At 35.1% G+C, this 21,898-nt stretch overlaps 1 protein-coding gene across 1 annotated transcript; it reads right to left on the bottom strand.

The window, feature by feature from the left end:
- Positions 1-17,194: 17,194 nt before the first annotated feature.
- Positions 17,195-20,487, bottom strand: LOC148239679 (agamous-like MADS-box protein AGL80). The gene is made up of 2 exons (XM_088212210.1): positions 20,304-20,487; positions 17,195-17,880 (listed from the first exon to the last, which is right to left on the bottom strand). Exons 1-2 carry the CDS (start codon positions 20,429-20,431, stop codon positions 17,514-17,516), a joined length of 495 nt encoding a protein of 164 aa, XP_088068336.1. The 5' UTR covers positions 20,432-20,487; the 3' UTR covers positions 17,195-17,513.
- Positions 20,488-21,898: the final 1,411 nt, after the last annotated feature.

Consider the following 21,898-nt stretch of genomic DNA (forward strand, 5'->3'; position numbering starts at 1 on the left):
TAGAAAAACAAGGCTAATAAAATAGTGAAAACATAGTTACAAAGAAGCAAAGGTCACACCTGAGGATTAATTAAAGTCATGCGGAATTAAAGACACTATAAAAGAACTGCATAACAACCTTATCTTGCCACTGTGAGGAGGCAAAAAGGCTCATATGCATCATATATACAGTTGGTAGTCAAGCTAATCATGAAGCTTGAAAAGCCGAACAATAAATTAAGTGCATGAAAGAATATCAACATGGAGAAACCACCAGAGATGCTGCTAGAATCAGTTGCATGCATCAACTCAAAACTACCTATGAATTAGCCTCGTCAAAGTAGAAATTTTGAGACGACACAAGCCCCTATTCATAGGAGGATTAGAATGACTACTAAAAATAGTACAATCATTAAATTATAAATGAAACCTTTATCTTAAAAGTTTAAACTAATAGGAAATAACTCAATTAATTATTTATATTCTAATACATCTTTTAAGCTTTAAGTCTACTTAGGTTAAAAGTGTGAATCATACACATAAGTAATAAATATTGTGCAATTTATATTTTTAATATAGTTATGGCTATCAGAGCCATATTTTGATAAAACTTCTCCCTCATCCTTTTCAGGACTCAATCCAACCATGTTCGCATTTCCTCTTGCTCCATAATGTTCTTCTCAACCATCTATCATTATTTATTTTCTATCAAACTCACCCCTATTCATTATTTTTGGATGGAAAACACAATTTATTCATATCTTAGCTATCTAAATTCTTCTAGATATATTAACAACTCCAATACCATGTTATCTTGTGGGAATAGAAAATTATATTTTATTATTAAGATACCACTATTTAGAGGCATATTATGTATATAATTTTACAAAGAAAAAATTAAGTGACAATTAAATACACATTTACACCATAAATGCACAAAAAATTCTAGAATAATACATTAGATCCATTTTGGGAGGGGGGGGGGGGAATTCAGATTAATATTATCAATTAGAATGATTTATAGTTGACTTGGTTGGACCAATAAAATGAAGTATCCAGGCTCCATTTAGCAAAAACCAAATTGGTAATATATCGATGATTACCACTTATATCATAAACGACTCTATTTAGAAATAAATTCTAAATAAGAGCGATCTCAACTGTTAATCAGTCGAATAAGAATGATATGATTAATATGTTGAATATTTGATGGAAGACATGAAAGAAATGAATTGAAAAAAAAAAGGAAGTCGTAGAAAAAGACGCGGTATTGGGTTGATTTATCCTATATGTGCAAATCTAAATCTGGCAGATCTTTACTCAGAGTAGAGTCTAAACCTAAAAAAATTGAATAAAAAATGGAAGAAGCCCATTCAGGAACAAGAAAATGCATCGTGATTAAGATTTTATCTCGATGGAAAAAAAAATCAATGATGAGATAAGAATTTATATTCGTGGTAATAGTATATTCTTAATAAATTATTGTATTATTGGATCATATTTGCTAGTTCTAGTCGATAAAATTTCAAGCATTTTCATAAAAATGATTAATTATAGGTAGCTTCATATATCACTAATGAGTTGTTAGCTAATAGGTAGCTTCATGTATTATTAACCAAATTCTACGTGATACCAAAGATGTGTAATATGAAAGATGTATGGGAGGTTGTGTTGAGATGGTGATGTTTGCGATAGAGGGAAAACAAGTTGACTCGTCGTTGTGGTGTGGGATGAGGTGTTAATAGGAATTTACAGAGTTGTAAAGCTCTAGCAGATATGCACTATTTTCAAGTATCTGTGAATGAGTAAGAGGGAGCAAGAAAGCTGGGTAGAAGAGATGAACGAATGGGTTTGAAAGGATATTGGTAAAAGATTGGAGATCTTTGGTGGGTGTGGGTGATATACATGCTTTTTGTTATTTCTTTTTTCTTTTTAGTGCATATATAGCCAGAGGAACACTTGTTCCAATTCTCAGAATCTATTAGGTATTCATTAACTCATATAGGCATGATCCGTGGAGCTTCTATACATACAATATGAAATTCATGCACAACCAAAGTTAATCAATTCTATGTCTACTAGTTTAGACATGTAGGTGTCTCGAAAAACCCTTTCATATTGTTGTTAAACATCATCACACATACACATAGAAAGTTGTTTTAGATGTGTAATGTAGTGTTTATACTATGTTGTCTTTATTTATGCCTTTTTTTTTCCAATTATTTTATGCTCCAAGATTTCATGTATTTTAGATGATGCTAGTGGTTGATTTTGCTATATAAGCATTCATTATGGTTGGTTTTATAAATCTACTTTTTATTGATAAACGGTATATTATTTTTCAAAAAAATATTACTTTTAAAATATAGAATTGAAAGTTAGGATTTAGATTTTTTAGTCACAATTCATACATTTTATTAATTAGATGACACAATCTCTAAAAGATAATCTACAAAAATGCACAATTTGAATCTAAAATCTCTCATGAATAGAACAAATACCAATCATATTGTTAAGGAAAGTTTAGTTTGATCCAATTTTAAAATTGTATAATAAAAGTAATATATATGAAAACTTTTGTATTGATTTTTGTAATAACCGTAAAATTCTTAAAGAAATCAAACATATATTTCCTGCCAATTTAATGCAGTAAAAATATAAAAGTGTTATCTCTCTTTCAATAAAAAAATGATACTAGCCTGGTACTAATATATATGCCTTCTTCTTGACACTCCATATTAGTCTTTCAGATAAATTTCTTTTTTCAAAATGAAATATAATTTAACAATAGTAATTAACCATTTTAAACACAATAAAAGTACCATTAAACAATATATCCGATCACCATAATGTAGATTGAGAAGAAAAAGAAAAAGGCGCAACCATGTCCAAAAAATAATTAGAAGGAAACAATTGATTATGCATTACTGATTCCAACCTTTAAGATAAGTATGATATTCTGCAAATTGCATAATGGTATACATATAAATAATTAAAACCAGTTAAAGATTATACATACGATGAGCGAATTCGCAAGTGCACAAAATCGTTCAAATAATAAAGTGATAAGTAGAGTATCGTCCTATAGGGATTGTGTATCAAGTACCAGAATTGTAGAAATTATATTATTGTCTAGAAATCAAAATTTAATAATAATTTAATCAAAGCAAAATAATTAAATTAATAAAAACTATCGGTGTAAACCCATCAGAGTAATTGATTTCACCTGAATCTTAGGTATATCCGAGTTTTAATTTCACAATTAATTTAATCTAGTTTGCAATGATCGAATAAACTTAATGTACTTTTGGTTTTTCTCCCAGTATTAGCTAGGTTTATTAATTAATAACTACTAACTTTTTATAATAATTATTAATTTTAACACGAGTTTGTTAAAAAATCACGAAAATTTTCATCCCAAAAATCTACAATTTGAAAGCAAAAAAATAAAAGTAAAAATAAAAATAAATTACTTGCTTAATTTTCCTCAAATTTTCCTCCACTGCTCAGCTCCAAGGCCGCTTCTTTTTTCTCACTAGATTTTTGTTCACGTTAGCTCCCCACCAGATATGGGTTCACCTATGCTCCCCTTTTAACATTATTGACATGGTTCTTTTTTTGGGCGGTAGAAAAATAGGAGATAGGGTTTTGCACGCCTCCCTTTTTCACTTTCAGCTACCTCCTTTTTTCTTTTTTAAAGCTGCTCATTTTTCTTCTTCAGAGATGCTTCCTTTTTCCTCTTTAGAACTACTTCATTTTTCTTCTTCAGAGCTGCTCATTCTTCTTGTTTAGAATTACTTCCTTTCTCCTCTTCGAAGTTGCTTTCTTTTTGCTCTTCAGAACTACTCCATTTTTTCTCTTTTCTTCTTCTATTTTTAGTCTTTTTTTCTATTTCCTTCAGGAAACTTGCATCAAGAATTTTTTTCATTAAATGACTTTTAACTCAAAATTAATTCAAAAGTTATTCTAAATTTAAGTAAAAAGGATATAAATTTTTTTTTAAAATCGAACACATCAATATACTTCTGTATATATATATAAAATAATACTTATTTTACTTGCTACCTAAGCAATCGTATTAATATCACATATTTAGTAAATTATACAAGATACTCTCTAAATTACTTAAAGGAGCTAGTAGCCAGTGTACACATGTACTTCTCACCAAAACTCTAAATTGGTAGTATATGTGTGAGTGTAATTTTTTTGTTCTACAAAATATAGAGAACAAAAATAGATTATTCTACATATCTATTAATTAGTTAGAAGTCGATTTATGACTTAATTTAACGTATTTTGCCAGATACATGTATAATATTTATATTAATCAAAATATTAATTGTTTTAGATGTTATGATTATAGTGGGACTTTCTTTTAGGAAAACACTACCTGTTAATGCCACTATCCCAAATTTTAATTCCAAGATACAAAGATCGTATCCATATCTATTAAATTTTATCCAAAAATATAAAAAAAATTAAGGAGCTAGCTAGCTTCATCTTCATCCTAACTAGACTGAATTTTTACATATACTACAATAATGCGTCTATCCTTGCTCCATTGTGTATAAACGAAAAGAAAGAAAAGAAATGTGACGTCCTCATGCCGAACAGGGCACCAACGTCCAAATGAGCAAACATAAAATAGATATTTACATTACAGTAGAAGTATAGATTCCATACAAAATTTACAAAAGACTGTATCCTGAGGCAATCATGCTATCTACCTTTTAGAATACAAAATATTAGATAGCATAATTAGAAAAACTAGCCTCAAAGTTTAAAACAAAATACAAAGTCTGCTCCAAACTATTCCTCTTGAAGGGAATCTAAACAGGGTGAACCATAATTTGTTTCCTAATCTACATCTAAGGGGGGATTGGATATGGGTGAGTTCTAATACTCAGTAAGATAAATGGAAATAATGCAACACAAATACATTTTAAAATACTCATTAATGTACGTTTAATAAAAAATTAATTATAATTTCAATTAACAAATTCAAATCAAAAGTTATCACCAAATATTCATATCCAAATCAAATGTCGAATTCATACGAATCCTCATGAAGACGCTCAACACTGTATTCAATGGGTTTACACAACTCACGCACGCAGGATGAAACTTATCTTTTGACACAATGTTTTTAATACTAATTTATTATCTAATTTATATTACACTGATTGCAAACCTACATGGTCAGCCGCTTACACCTATTTCTAGAGAGGGCAAACGGGATATCAATTAGTCATGCCTTGTTATTAAATAAATACAAACATACATTCATAAATATTAAATACAAATATAAATCTCTCAGGTCTCTCAAGTTGCCACCATTCATGCCCTTGAGCCCTAGAGCATGTGTAACGCCCAGAACGTGGGCATTTTTGTAATTTCCTCATTAATTATTTATCCAGCCAAAAAAAAAAAAAAAGCGTGGTGGCGCAGAGAACGGGAGAAGAAGAAGGAAGCAAAGACGTGCACGTCGCGAGCGGGAAGAGATGGGTTTTCGTGATTTTTGGAGAATCTTCAGTGCGAGGATGCTGATCTAAACAGCTTCGCTCCACTATAAGCAGCGTAGTGGCGCAGAAAACGGGAGAAGAAGAAGGAAGGAAGGACGTGCACGTCGCGAGCGGGAAGAAATGGGTTTTCGTGATTTTTGGAGAATCTTCAGTGCGGGGATGCTGATCTAAACAGCTTCGCTCCACTATAAAGAACGAAACTCAAAAAAAGAGAAAGGAGGAATCCTTGAGGCTAAAGGGGCGTAGAGAGAGAGAGGAGGCCGAGAAGAGAGAGAGAGCTCATATTCTCCATGGACTCTTCGCAAAATACTTAGAAAAATCCCCTCAAATTGTTCTTCTCATTCTTTATTTTCCTTCTACTCGTAGAACCAATTACTGGCCTCTACTTATTGACATAAGCACAAATATCACCCATCTCTGTATTTTCTTCAGCGCGACTCCAAGCAGCTTAGGCCATCTCTGTCACAGAAGAAGCTCTCTCTCTACTGTCCTTAATTTTCGAGCGGCAATCATATACATTGCAGCTTATCATCACCGAGACCCAACCTTCATTGCACAATTGATCGGAGCCGAATCACCAAAGCACGAACCTCACCGGAGAGCCGTCGCACCCGAGAGCACCGCCGCCGGTAAGCTTCGGTTTTCCGTAATTTTTTGGCTTCTCAAGGGCCCTAGGGTTGTTTTATCGTAGGGACCGATGCAAGTGTGGCCGAATTTGGCCGGAAACGGCCAAAAACGGCCAACCCGAGGCGAATCACCGCCGCCGGAGCACGGGGGAGTCGCCGTGCCAGAATTGCAATATTGGCCAAAAAGGGGCCCTGTGCCTAATTTGAGATTTTTTGGAACGCGTGCAGGTACCGTTAGTGCGTTTCAGTTTCCCGAAAAAATTCAGGGAAAATTAGGGACAGCCTGTAGGCGCACCGTTAAGCCGCATTCGGACCCCAAAACGAGTGAGGACCCCTCACCCTATTTCCTATCACGGTATTAAAGTTCAATAAATGATAAAACGGTATTTCATGAATCAACAGATGTGTGAAATTGTTTAAGGTCGCTAATGGAGCCCGAGTCTGGTGTGTTTGTCGGTTAGCTGTTGTTTGGCCTATTTTACGGTTTTAAATGCAGTATGAGGTCTGATGTTTTCATTTCATAATTTTGTGTGCATATATTACTGTTTTATTGATTATGGGTTGAATGACTGAGAAATCAATGCTGTATGTTGTCTTGCTTGGCATAAATTACTATTTGCTTGTTTGCGTGTGAATTGATTATACTGACTGAGGAAAAAGGGGAATGAAAGGTTATATAAATTGATAATTGTGTGATGTGCTCAGCCTGACTAGATATTCTGGGAGATGGTGGACGGACCGGGTCCGTACCGGGATTGTGATCTCTCATACCGGACGGGGTATGGAGATCTTATGTGTTTTGGCGCCCATACCGGACGGGGTATGGGGATGGCCCGTTTCACCCTCATACCAGACGGGGTATTGAGGTTTATAGTTTTGGCACCCATACCGGACGAGGTATGGGGACGGCCCTGAAATCTGATTACAAGTATTAAGGGTAACGGGTAGCGGAACCCCTATGGATCCCCATGGATACTAGTAGGCTGGTGAATGAGGAAAAGTGATTGTGTGATGATTGAATTACAAAGATGTGATAAGTATTATGTTACATAGTTTATATGATTTCATAATGATGATAATGTATATTGTTTTATGAATCTCACCGAGATAAGTGAATGGTAAAGGTTTTATTACTGATAAATAGGTTTATTGTAAATTATGCTCCATTGGTCTTTTTGTGTTTTCTACCCACCTTTACTTCCGTGACGGCGAGATATTGTGATGTCTTTACTGGGCTAGTGTAGCTCATTCCTTATTTAATCATTTCAGTTCAGGAGGACATTGTTCCCGAGCCCGTTCCGCAAGAAGATGACGAAGGGGATGCCTAAAGACTCCATAGTCATATCCATAGCTTTTACTTCGAATTTCTCTTTAGTTAGTTAATCTTTTATATTTTGAGCACGTTTTGGTTTTAGTGTAAGGGATGTTAATCGAATTTTGACTTCGCTTCCGCATTTGATATTTTTAATATACAGTTCATTATGAATTACCGTGGGCTGTTACAGCATGAATATCAAATCATTCAGAGTCTCAAGGACAACTGAACTACTGTTTCGTTAAGGGACCAAAACCGGCACCCATATTCTAGCGATTTCAGAAAAAATAATCAAAATCAAATTTCCCTTAAAAGAAATATGGTAAACCAGATTTAACTAGACTTTGTGTAACACCCCAATTCTTATTATTATTATTAGTATTATTTTATTTTAATTTTTTGTAATTTTTATATGAATATAATGATTTATTATGTAATAATATATGGTTTTAATTTAGTTTAATTTAATTAAATAGAAATAATGATAATAATAATAATAAAAAGGGGTAAAATTATTTTAGGGATTTAATTGAAAACAATTTTGGAAAAAAGTGGTGAAAATTTGGGTTCTAGGGGTATTTTTGAAAAGAAAATTAAAAACCAGGGGTTAAAATGCAATTTAAAAAAAATTGTGCCATGTCAGCAGCCCGGTAATAGCCCCGGCCAACCAGGACATGCCATGTGGCAAAGACCTGACTCGAGAGGCCACGCAGAAGGGAGCCACGTGGGCGATCTATGTGTGCGCGATCGAACGGCTGAGATCCGTTCGCGCGTGCACGGACGGCCCAAATCAAAAGCGCATGCCGATGGCTCAGATTACACGCGCACGGACAGCCTAGATTGAATCGCGCATGGACGGCCTAGATTGCATCGTGATGAACGGTCCAGATTAATTTCCTATTTAATCACGATCGGATGGTCCAGATTAAATCGCGATGGATGGCTCAGATTAAAAGCGGATTGTTATAAATAGATCTCATCTGCACCCAAACCCTAACCCTAGCCGCCAGAGCCCCTCGCCGGAGAAGACAGCCCAGCCGCTGGGGAGCCGACCGCCGCCACCCGCCGCCACACCGGAGCAATTTCCAGTCGCCAAACGAGGTAAATTTTTTTTTCTTTGGCTCAGATTTCGATGTTGAACCCACCTATGGCTAAATTAGAGCAAAAACACCATCGAAGCCCAACGGTGCCGCCGTGGATTTTCTCAATTTTTGCCTCCGATGAAGCCCTTTTCGATTCCCGTTCGATGTAATTTTTCCATTATTGTGACCACCATTCCTTCCTCTACAGGTTAACCGGAACAAAACACCAAATTACGACTCGAGCTAGAGGAGCTGTCGCACCGGAGAGCCCTGCCGCTGGTAAGTTTTAGTTTTTGGTGTTTTTTCGGCCCACCGAGGGTCCTAGGGATGTTTTCTCACAGGAACCAATGCAAGTTAGGCCAAATTCGGCCAAAAATGGCCAACCCGAGGCGGATCACCACCGCAAGGCGGAGCACGGTGGAGCCGCCGTGCCGAAATGCCAAAATATGCCGAATAGGCCTTAGGTCTAATTTTTGAGTTATTTGGGACATGTGTAGATATCGTAAGTGTGTTTCAGTTTCCGGATAAAAAATTCAGGGAACCTAGGGACTGCCTGTAGGCGCAGTGAAAATCCGGTCTTTGACTTCGAATCAGGTAAAGACCCCTCACCCTATTTCCTATCACAGGATTAAAGTCTAATAAATGATAAAACTATATTTGTATGAATTAAATAGATATACATAATTATTACAGTTGCTAATGGAGCCCGAATCGGACATATTTCTCTGTCAGTTCCTGTTTGATTTATTTTACAGTCTAAATGCAGTATGGTATCTGATTTATTTATTTTATGGTTTTGAATGCATGAATCACTGTTTACTTCATTATGGCTTGATTTTGTGAATCTGATGATATGCTTGCCTTGTTGGATGCTCGTTACTTATTTAAGTATTCATCTTTATGTGAGAAACGGAAAACTAAGAAAAAAATAGAAAAGGTATGTGAATTGATAAATGGATAAGTTGACAGTCTCACTAGATATCTTGGGAGATGGTGGACGGACTGGGTCCATAGGGAACCCTACCGAGAATGTTGTCCGATACCGGATGGGGTATAGAGACTTTAAATATTTTGGCGCTTATACCGAACGGGGTATGGGGACGGTCCGCTTCACCCTCATACCAGACGGGGTATTGAGGTTTATTGTTTGGCACCCATACCGAACGGGGTATGGGGACGGCCTTGGAAATTTAGTTTGTCAAGGGAATGGTTCACGGGTAGCGGGGACCCCTATGGATCCCCACGGATACTAGTAGGCTGATAAAAAGGGGGCAACTATTGTTTGATGATTGAAATATAAAAGTATGACATGTACTATGTTACAGATTATGCATGAATTTATGATATCGATGATGTTATCGTTTCCATGGGTCATTTTTATAAATCCCACTGAGGTAAGTGGACGGTAAATGGTTTGATTATTGATAAGTAAATTTACTTGAAACTTGTGCTCCATTGGTTGTTTTTGGTTTTCTACCAACCTTTACGTCCGGGATAGTGATATAGTGTGATGTCTTTACTGGGTTAGTGTAGCTCATTCCTTAACCATTTCATATCAGGAGGACTTGGTTCCTAAGCCCGATCTATAAGAAGACGGCGAGTAGATACCTAGATATTTATTAGTTTCTTTTATAGTCTTTCATTTCCAGTATTTTCCTTTAGAGGACTTATTTTTGGTATTGTTAGTACCTTTAAGTTATTGTGTAAGGGATATTAACCAGAACCTTTTATTTCGCTTCCGCACTTATATTCTTTATATACATTTCCTTTTAAATTTTCGGGGTCGTTACACTTTGTGTTTGTTAAATTTTGACTCTTTATTTTATTAGTTAACTTTTTAGATTCTTTTATTGTTGTGTTATTTTTCCTTTAGTCTTTTAATTTCAAGTTTTTTAAAATGTTAATTCTCATCTTTTTATAATTATTTATAGATTTAAAATTTCTTTCTTACAAGTTTTTAATTTATAAAATTATTCTTAGAATTTTAAGATTTTATTAATTTTATTAGATTTATTCTTTTAAATTAACCACATCATTTTTTGCTATACCAAATTTCAAATTTATACCAATATTTTTAAAATACCAATTTGTCCAAAATTTACTTAGTTTATCGAATTATAGATTTTATTTATTTATTTTACCTTGTGCTCGAGGGAATTTACCCTCTTACCCGCATCTGCAGTATGGGGAGCACATCTGCGAAGACACCTCAGCATCAGTAGAAGCCTGCTAGGTCAACACGACGCGCAAGGCTTGTTGCAATGTGCAGCTACTTGGAGTGTAGTGGCACTCCCACACACAGACCCTATGCGCAAATGCGCACCAGCACGGATCGTTGTGCCATGAACATGCCCGTACGACTATGACGACAACAACTACAACTATTAAGACAACGGCTATAGGTCTGACAACCTATCTATATGGTGGATTGTAATCAGTTATTTAAAGTACATCTCCAACAACTTAAAAAAAATTAAAAACTAAACATCCTAATACTCGATTCTTGAGGGTAATTAAACCTGTTGTACCATATCAGTCCATTATTCTGGTTGTTCTTATCCGTGAATGACATCATCATCTTCGCCTGTTCCCCACTAGCAAACCCTACATGAAACTATTGCTGTACTTACGAGTTCATCCTATCAACGAACCACACCTGCGGCTGCTGCAGCTCTTGTGCCTGAGAATCCTCCTTGATTTGAGCTGCATCTGCTGAGGGCCCTTCATGACTCCTTCGTCTGGTGGCCTGCTAAGGTTGAAGTGACTTGCTAAGTGTTTTTATCCTATTCTGGATTTCTTTAAGGTGTTGTTCGATGAGCCAACCCAAATCGTTGAGATCAATGAGGTTGAGTTGGTGGAGGGAATTCCTGATAAGACTTTGGAGCATCAACTACGTGATCTCCTTCTCGCAATTATCCTTGCACTAGTTATTCAATTAGTCAGCTGTCTAGGTGATCCTTTAGTGTAAAAAGCTATCTCGATTCATCAAATTCTTATTCTGCTCCCATCTCGAGCATCCTTTGAAAGTCAACAAGCACGCGTTAGGTTACTAGAAGAGAAGGCCAAACCTCTGGTTGCGAGTCATAGGGGCTGTAAATGAATGCATAGGCTTTAACGTTGTAGAGACTATTAAGTTCGCTCACTTTCTTCATCAGCCCCTTCTTCCTTTTCTTGAATGTGGTTTTTTTTGTGGGGTCATTAGGTGATATAGCCAAACTTAATTTTCTTTCTACTTTTTGTCTTTTATTATATATGGCTTAAGAGAGGGAATGGGTATATATAGAATGAAAGAAGGGTTAAACAATATTAGTAAAGGATGGGGAGTGAAACATTGAATATACCATGTGAGGTTAGATGTACTGCATTCTAAAACTGGAAGTGGAGTGTCGAAATCATCTCCAGAATGCTATGTCTTTAATAGGGAATATGGAAAAATATTTTGATTTAAGGAAATGTTTCACAAAATTTAATTAGTGAGTTGTTGCAGGAATCCACTTATACAAAATTCCTTTAATCATGACTGTCCCTTTTAGTTAAGATCTAATGTTTCACTATAGTCAATCTGTATATCTACTCTCTCCTGCATTATTTGATTTTGTATGCAGTATGTAGAATATGATTATTAGAGTGCATGTTTTATTTGATTTTTTCTTTATGGAAGAATATTTTAATTACAATTATTAAAGTCAAAATATGTCTCTATATCACAACAATTATATACATTTAGTAGAGAATTAGTTACTATATGCAATCGGGCTTTCATGTTTTTCATTCTTTATACATATCAAAACTGATATTTTTTTCATGAAGCTGTAGTAAACAATCAGTAGTTATTTTGAAAAAAAGATTTATTTGAAGATCATATATGCTGAAAAATATTTAAAATACATAATAAAGCATATGAAAGAAGGAAAATAAGAAGAGAATTATGTATCTTTGCTTTCAATCAAATAAGTGCAACTAATAAATCTACTACACTAATGATAAGATTGCTTTCTTTCTTTTTTGAAATAATTCAGCTGATTTGTTAATTATAATTCTACCCTACCCATCACGTTTTTTAAAAACATAAACTTTATATAAAATAAAGACATGAGATCACATATATCTATTTTCTCTCCATATGTTTGTGTATCTGGGTGCCCTTTTCATGTATATCTTCAACAGAAAAAAGAATGAGAGAGCCTATAATGGTTTTATATTGAAAAAGCATGTATAGATGGCAAAACTCAAGTAAGGACATTTGTGTTTTGTTCTCAATCAGCACATATGTTTTACATGTTCACTCACTTTCTTCATCAACCCCTTCTTCCTTTTCTCAAAAGTGGCTTTTCTGGCTGAGTTGTTAGTGATATTGGCAAGTTTAACCTTCTTTATAATCATGCTATTTGGTCATGTCTGGACAAAGAGCAAGATGGTATAAATATAGAATGAGACAAGGGTTGAAGATTTTTTTGTAATGGATGTGAAGTGGAACATTGAATATACCATGTAAGGTTGGATTAAAACTACAAATGGACTGCCCAAATCATATCTAGAAATGTTATGTTTTTAATAGGACATATGGAATGATCTTATGATTAAAGGTAATGTAATTTACTAAATTTAATTAGTGAATTGTTGCATGGTTGCACTTTTATAAAACCATTCAATCCCAACCATCTTTTTTAATTAAAAGCTAATGCTGCACTGTAATGCACGTATATATCTACTCTCTCTTATATGTGTAGGTGTGTAAAAAAATGAAATGAACGGGAAGATTGCTAGAATATTTAATTAATTTTCCCTATATATTTGGGGTTAGTTAAATAGAGAGAGAGGGAGAGAAAAAAAACTTGAAATTACTTGTCTTAAGGCAGTAAACCATGGCAATGAAATGGAAGATCTATATTGCTTATAATTAGGCAATAATAATTGCATATAAATAGGTCACCCATCCTTTGTACTAAGCATCCCATTTTTTTCATATAGAAAATTGATATTGCTTTGGTAAATTTCTAATATAGTCCTCTAATTAAGATAGTTTGCATTTCAACCGTAAAAATCTTTGTCATGGTCCCAACAATATGTTTACTTTTAGTTGTTTTTTTTCTTTTTAGTGCACATATAGCGAAAAACAAATGTAGAAAATGTTAGGGCTTATAGACATCCAATCACAACAAAACGCTTGCTCCAATTCTCACAATCTATAAGTTGTTTTAGATGTGTTATGTAGAGTAGACTATTTTATGGTTGCTTATGTCACTTTTTATATGATGCTCTTGTTTCATACTCTAAGGTCTCATGTATTTTAGATGATGCTAGTGGATGGTTTTGGCATATAGGCATAACTTATGGCTGGTTTTGTGAATCTGCGCATTATTGTTAAGAGCTATATTACTTCTCAAAAAAAATATTAATTCTAAAAAATAAAAATAAAATTTAGGATTTAAATCTCTATAGTGACAATTCATACATTTAATTAATTAGTTAGCACGATCTCCTAAAGATAATATATGAGAATGTACAATTTGAATCCAAAATTTTTTATAAAGAGAGGAAATACTATACATATTGTTAAGGAACGATTAGTGTAATTTAATTTTAAAATATAATAATTAAAGTAATATATATGATTACTTTTGTATTGACTTATGTAATAGCCAAAAAACTCCTAAAGAAATCAAAGATATATTTCCTGCCAATTTTATGCAATAATAATATAAAGGTGTTGTCTCCCTTTAATAAAAAAAATGATACTAGTATAGTTTTAAAATATATGCTAACTGAACCTCAACAATCCATATTTGCCTATAAGATAATTAACTTTTTTTAAAAAAAATTGAAATAAAATTTATCAACTGTAATTAACCACTATAAACACAACGAGAAGTACCGTCAACAATACATCCGACAACTGCAACAAAGATTGAGAAAACAAGAAGAAGGCAAAGTCATGTTCAAAAAACAATTAGAAGGAAACACCCCATCATCCATTACTGATTCCAACCTTTAAGATAATTACAATATGCTATAGATTGCATGCTGGTGTGCATATAAATAACAGAAAACAGTTAAAGAGTATATATTTGTGTGTATACATATAAAGCAATACTTATTCTATTTGCTATTTAGACAACATTGCTATTACATCACAATAATATGACATATTTAGAAAATTAAACAAGATACTATCCAAACTGCATAAAGGAGCTAGTTGCAAGTGTACACATATACTTCTCATCAATGCTCTAAATTGGTAGTGTATATGTGACTATAATTTCTTTGTCTTTTAAAATATAGAGAACAAAGATAGATTATTCTATATATCTATAAGTTAATATAACCTGAAATAAATCGAACGAAATAATTAAACAACATATCTATAATTTTAGCATATTTTTCATGATACACGCATAATATTCATATTAATAAAAATATTAATTATTTGAGATATTTCGATTAGATAGAGGTTTTCTTTGAGGAAAATATTATTCCTTAATGCCATTATCCTAAATTTTAATTTAAAGATTGGAAGAGCGTATCCATATGTATTAAATTCTATACAAAAATCTCATTTGAAATCTAAATAAATTTGAGCAGCTAGTTAGCTTAATCTTCCTCCTATCTGGACTGAATTTCTACGTATACTACATCAACAATGCTTATTTCATCGCTCCATTTTGTAAAAAAAAATAGAAAAGGAAAGAAGAGAAAAGGGCATTATGATAGCTTAAAATTACATTGAGAGTGTAGGGGGAAGAGAGAAATTAAAGAACGAAGAGTTATAATAGTACAAGAGATATAAAATATTAAAGAGAAGATTAATCTGAAGAAAATCCTAACGCAAAGAAATCCAAGTACATTTGTGCATGCGACTCGATGACTACGACTATGATGATGACAGTTACAACTATTATTATGACTACAACTATTGAGACAACGACTACGACGACTAAAAAACTGAGAACATATCTTTGTAGTGGAATGTAATTGGTTATTTAAAGCACATCTCCAACAACAATCCAAAAAATTTAAAATTAAATATCATAATACTCGATTCCTAAGGGCACTAGATCATATCAGTCAATTATTTAGGTTGTTTTTATTTGTGAATGGGACCATCATTTGTACATGTTCCTCGTATGCTCAATGAGGTTGCTGCTGTGCTTGCAGGTTCATCCCGTCAACGAACCACGTCTGTAGTTGCTGCAACTTTTCACAGGATGATCCTCCCTGATCTTAGTGAATGTCTGACCCCTACAACCCTCCATCACTCCTGCGACTGTGGCCTCCTAAGGTTGAGGTAACTTCCAGAGTGTTTCAATACTCTATTTTATTTCTTTGAGGTTTTGTTCCATGAGCCAACCCAGATAATTTAAGATCAATGAGGTTGAGTTGGTGGAGGGGCTTCCCGATAAGATCTTGGAACATGATATGCGCAAGATCTTTATTTTCCTTGCACTATTTCTTCAATTGATCAGTTGCCTTGGTGATCCTTCGGCGTAAGACGCTCTCTTGATTCACCATCTTCTTGTTTTGCTCTATCTCGAGCATCCTTATTACATCTATCTTCATTTTTTAAAAAGTACTTCTATTGTGTCTTATGAATTTTTGAAACTGTTATCGCAAAAGTATAAATTTGTTTTGAATAAGTGATCCCACTAATAAAGGTTAAATACTGGTAATTATTCTTAAGAATTAATTGCAACATCATACTACTGATACTACAGTAACATACTATAATATTAAAAAAATTTTGAATTAGTAATTTATGTCACTGGAGTTAAATATGGTATTGTTTTATGTCAGTAACATTTTCTTTAATAGCAAGAGACTTTATATAATTGATTTTTGAGTATTTATATGTGTAAAAGAAATTCAAAATACTAATTGCTAAAATTGTTTGAAATTAGCCGTCAAAAATATTTTTCTGTATTTATTATTCTATATGATTGTATATATTTAAATATGTATATGTATATGTATATATTATACATTTCTTCTTGCGTAAAGTACTAATTAGCTATTCACAGATTGTTGAGTTCGAGAATTATTTATTTCAGTTATTTTCTATATTCTGAACATAATAATTGCATCACGAAATTCTATTTATTATCATCAGGGATTCTCCAATATATTTGAGTTATTTAAAATATTGCATGTTTTGACTAAAATAAAATTTTTAGAATTATATTTAAATTTCATATTAATCACAATATTAACTGTTTTAGATATTCGGATTATATCGGAATTTTCTTTGAGGAAAATATTATTCCTCAATGCCATTATCCCAAATTTTAATTCTATGATCTGAAGAACGCATCATATTTATTAAATTCTATACAAAACTTTCATTTGAAATCTAAATAAATTTGAGTATCTAGCGAGTTTAATCTTCCTCCTAACTAAACTGAATTTCTACATATAGTGCATCAACAATGTTTCTGCACTCTCTGAATTGAGTATAAAAAAAAGAAAAGAAAGAAGAGAAAAGGGCATTCTGATAGCATAAATTTATATTGAGCACGCATATATTTTAACAAATAGTAGTACAGCCACGTCAAGCTGGGAAAAGGGAGAAATTAAAGAATGAAGAGTAGCACTAGCACAGAAAATTTAAATTATTGAGGTGAAGATTAATTTAAAGAAAATCATAACACAAAGTAATCTAAGTACATGAATGTATGTGACCCGACGACTATGTCTGTGAGGATGACAGTTACAACTATTATGATGACTACAACTATTTAGACGATGACTATGACGACTAAGAAACTAACAACATATCTCTATGGTGGAATTTAATTTGTTATTTAAAGTACATCCTCAATAACACCCAAAAAAATTCAAAATCAGATATCATAATTCTCAATTTCTAAGAGTAATTAAACACACTGGACCATACCAATCCATTATTCTGGCAGTGTCTGCACTGTAGAATCCTCTTCGATTTGATGAAAGTCTCATCAGGACCCTTCATCACTCCTTTGTCTATTGCCTCCTGAGGCTAAGGTGACTTGCTGAGTGTTTCCATGCTCTTTTGGATTTCTTTGAGGTGTTGTTCGATGAGCCAACCCAAATCGTATAGATTAATAAAGTTGAGTTGGTAGAGGGACTTCCTAGTAGGACTTTGGAACATGATATCCGTTATCTCATTTTCTTGAGTATCATTGCGCTTCTTCTTCAGTTGGTCGATTGCTTTAGTGATCCTCTGGTACAGGAAGCTCTCCTGATTCACCATCTTCTTGCTCTGCTCCATCTCGGGCATCCTCTTAAAGTCAGCAAGCACATTTTGGGCTCCTAGAGGGGAAGGCCAAACATCTGGTTGCGAGTCATAAGGGCTATAAATGATTGTACAGGCTTTATGTAACGGTCTCGGAAATTCAATAGCAAATACTTATAATAATCTGAGTGCGGAAGTGAAATAAAAGATTTAGCTTAACATCCCTTACACAATAACTTAAAAGTACTATACAAAATCACGAAATAAGTTCTCTGAAAAAAATACGAGAAATAAGAAAAATTGAGGAAACTATAAAGCATCTAGCATCTACTCGCAGTCTTCTTGTGGATCGGGCTTGGGAACCAGGTTCTCTTGATCTGAAATAGTTAAATAAGGAATGAGCTACACTAGCCCAGTAAGGACATCACACTATATCACCATCACAGAAGCAAAGGTTGGTAGAAAATCAAAACAACCAATGGAGCAGTTGATTTAAACCATTACATTTACTTACAATAAAATCATTTACCCTTTTTCTTACCATCGGGGAATTGATGGAAACAAATTTTAGAAGCAGTAATATTATACAGATCACAATTTCATGCATAATCAGTAACATAAAACATATCATAAATCCGTATTCATTAACAATAAGTGATTATCACCGTTTCTCATTTTCACCAGCCTACTAGTATCCATGGGGATCCATAAGGGTGTCCTCGCTACACGTGAACCATTCTCCTTAACAATCTTAATTGCAGGGCCATCCCCATACCCCGTCCAGTATGAGTTCCAAGACATTAAACCTCAATACCTCGTCCGGTATGAGGGTGAAGCTGGCCGTCCCCATACCCCGTCCGATATAAGCGCTAATTGACCAAGTCTCCATACCCCATCCGGTATGAGACTACGTTCACGGTAGGGTTCCCTATGAACCCAGTCCGTCCACCATCTCCCAGGATATCTAGTGAGGCTGTCACCTTATCTGTTTTCCCTTAGTCCCCGTTACCAAGTTAAACATAATCACATAAACAATAAACATGCACCCGGTAATACAATCATATCTTAAATTCCAAAATCACACAGTGGTCAAGTAAGACAGTAATACATGCATTTAAAACCATAGAATAGATAAAGCAGATACCATAATGCATTTAATTTGTAAAATAAATCAAGCAGGAATCGACAGAGAATAATGTCCAGTTCTGGCTCCATTAGCAACCTTAATTAATTATGCATATTTATCTAACCTGTACAAAAGACCGCATTATTATTTATTCAAACTTCACATCTATGATAGGAAATAGGGTGAGGGGTCCTTTCTTAATTTGACACCGAAAAGCTAAATGGTTATTGCGCCTATGGGCAGTCCCTGGGTTCCCTAAATTTTTCTTCGGGAACTAAAACATACTTACGGTACTTACAAATGTCCCAAATAACCCAAAATCAGTCCCAGGGCCTACTCGACAAATTTTTGAAATCCGGCACGGTGGCTTCGCCGTGCTCCGGCGACGGCGCCATCGCCCGCAGCGGCGATCAGCCTCGGGTTGGCTATTTTTGGTTTATTCGGCTGAATTCAGCCAAACTTGCATCGGTTCTTGTGAGAAAACACACTTAGGGCCCTCGGTGGGCCAAAAAAATGTAAAAAACTGAAACTCACCTACAGTGTGGCATTCCGGTGCAGTGGATCCTCCGGCTCACGTTGCAGTTGGGTGTTTTGCTCCGGTCAACCTATAGAGGAGGAAATGATGATCACAATGATGAAAAAATCACATCGAACGGGAATCAGGAAGGCCCTCATCGGAGGCAAAAACTAAAACACCCCGCTGCGGTGCCGCTGAGCTTCAACGGCATTTTTCGGCCAATTGGCCAATTTGTTCACTTCGATTTGGCCGTGGGTAGTTTTGAAATCAAATTCTGAGTAAAAGGTAGAATGTTTACCTCATCTGGCGGTCAAAAATTGCTCTAGTGTGAAGGCGGGTGGTGACTGCGCTGTTTTCTCCGACGAGGGGCTCTAGCAGCTAGGGTTAGGGTTTAGGTGCGAATGGAGTTATTTATACCTATCCACTTTTGATCTGGGCCGTCCATCACTTTTAATCTAGACCATCCGATCGTGATTAAATAGGGAGTGAATCTGGACCGTTCATCGCAATTTAATCTGGGTCGTTTGTGCGCACAGGAATGGATCTCAACCGTTCGATCCTGCGCATGTGGATCACCAATGCGGCTCCCCCCGCGTGGCCTCCAGCGTTAGTGTCTTTGCCACCTGGCGCGTCCTGGTTGGTCAGGACTGCTGACCGGGCAGCTGACATGGCGTAACTTTTCTAAATTGTGTTTTGACCCCGTTTTCTGATTTTTCTTTCAAAAATACCCCCAGAACTAAAATTTTCATCCTTCTTCCCCAAAAATTTTTTCATATTAAATCCTCAATTATTTTTTTACCCTTTTTATTATTATTATTACTATTATTTTCATTTAATAAAATTAAAATAAAATAAATTTAATTCAATTCAATTAATACATATTTATATTTATATAGAAATAATAAAAATAAAAAAAATAATTGGGTGTTACACTTTGACATCGCAAAGAGTGCTAAGTTCACTCATTTTCTTCATTAGCCCCTTCTTCCTTTTCTTGAATGTGGCTTTTCTTGCAGAGTTGTTAGTGATATAAGCAAGCTTAACCTTCTTTCTAGTCATGGTATTTTGTCATGTGTGCCCAAGGGGCGGGAGGGGGTATATATAAAATGACACAATGGTTGAGTAGCCATTAGCAAGGAATGGGGGCGAAGTGTTTTAATATAGAAGAATATACCATGTAAGGTGTAACACCCAATAAAATTTTTTTATTTTTTTTTATTTTTTAATATAATTGTTTATTTATTTAATTTGTTTTAATTTATTTAAAAAAAGGGTTAAAATTTGTTAAGGATTAATTTGAAAATAATTTTGGGGAAAAAGGGTGAAAATTTGGGTTATGGGGGTATTTTTTAAAGAAAAATCAGAAAACGGAGGTCAAAACACAATTTATAAAAGTTACGCCACGTCAAATGCCCGGTCAACAGCCCCGACCAACCAGGACGCGACAGGTGGCAGAGACGCTAACGTGGGAGGCCAAGCGGGGCCACATGGGCAATCCGCATGTGCGTGATCGAATGGTTGAGATCCATTCCCGCACGCACGGAAAGCCTAGATTGAAAACACGCAGGGACGGCCCAGATTGCATTGCGCATGACGGCTCAGATTGCATCGCGTACGGATGGCCCATATTGAATCGTGATGAACGGTCGAGATTCACTCTCTATTTAATCACGATCGGACAGTCCAGATCAAAAGCGATGGACGACCCAGATCAAAAGCGGATGGGTGTAAATAACTCCATTCGCACTCAAACCCTAACCCTAACTGCCAGAGCCCCTCGTCGAGGAAGACAGCCCAACCGTCGGGAGCCGACCGCTACCACCCGCCGCCTCACCGGAGAGCCCCACCGCTGATGAGTTTTAGTTTTTTATGTTTTTTTAGCCCACCGAGGGCCCTAAGTGTGTTTTCTCGCAGGAATTGATGCAAGTTTTGCTGAATTCGACCAAAAATGGCCGAAAATAGCCAATCCGAGGCGGGTCACCACCACAGCCATCGGCGCCATCGCCGAAGCACGGTAGAGCCGCCGTGCTGGATTTACAAAATTGGCCGAGTAGGCCCTGGGACTGATTTTTGGGTTTATTTGGGACATTTGTAGGTACCTTTAGCGCGTTCCAGTTCCTGAAGGAAAATTTAGGGAACCAAGGGACCGCCCGTAGGTGCAGTAACCATTTAGTTTTCAGCGTCGAATCAGGTAAAGACCCCTCACCCTATTTCCTATCATAGATGTGAAGTTTGAATAAATTTGTACAAGTTAGATAAATATGCATAATTAATTATGGATTGCTGTGGATTTATGTGGATTCCTTTTGTAAAGGCATGATGGTATCTGGTTTAGAGTTTTAAATGCATGTACTACTGTCTTACTTGATCACTGTGTGATTTTGGGATTTAAGATATGATTGTATTACCAGGTGCATGTTCACTGTTTATGTGATTATGTTTAATTTGGTAACGGAGATTAAGGAGAAACAAGAAGGAGATGTGATCTAATAAACAGATAAGGTGACAATCTCACTAGATATCCTA

This window comes from Carica papaya, unplaced genomic scaffold (genome assembly GCF_054855325.1).
Source record: "Carica papaya isolate Zhongbai unplaced genomic scaffold, ASM5485532v1 h2tg000022l, whole genome shotgun sequence".
Lineage (NCBI taxonomy): Eukaryota > Viridiplantae > Streptophyta > Magnoliopsida > Brassicales > Caricaceae > Carica > Carica papaya.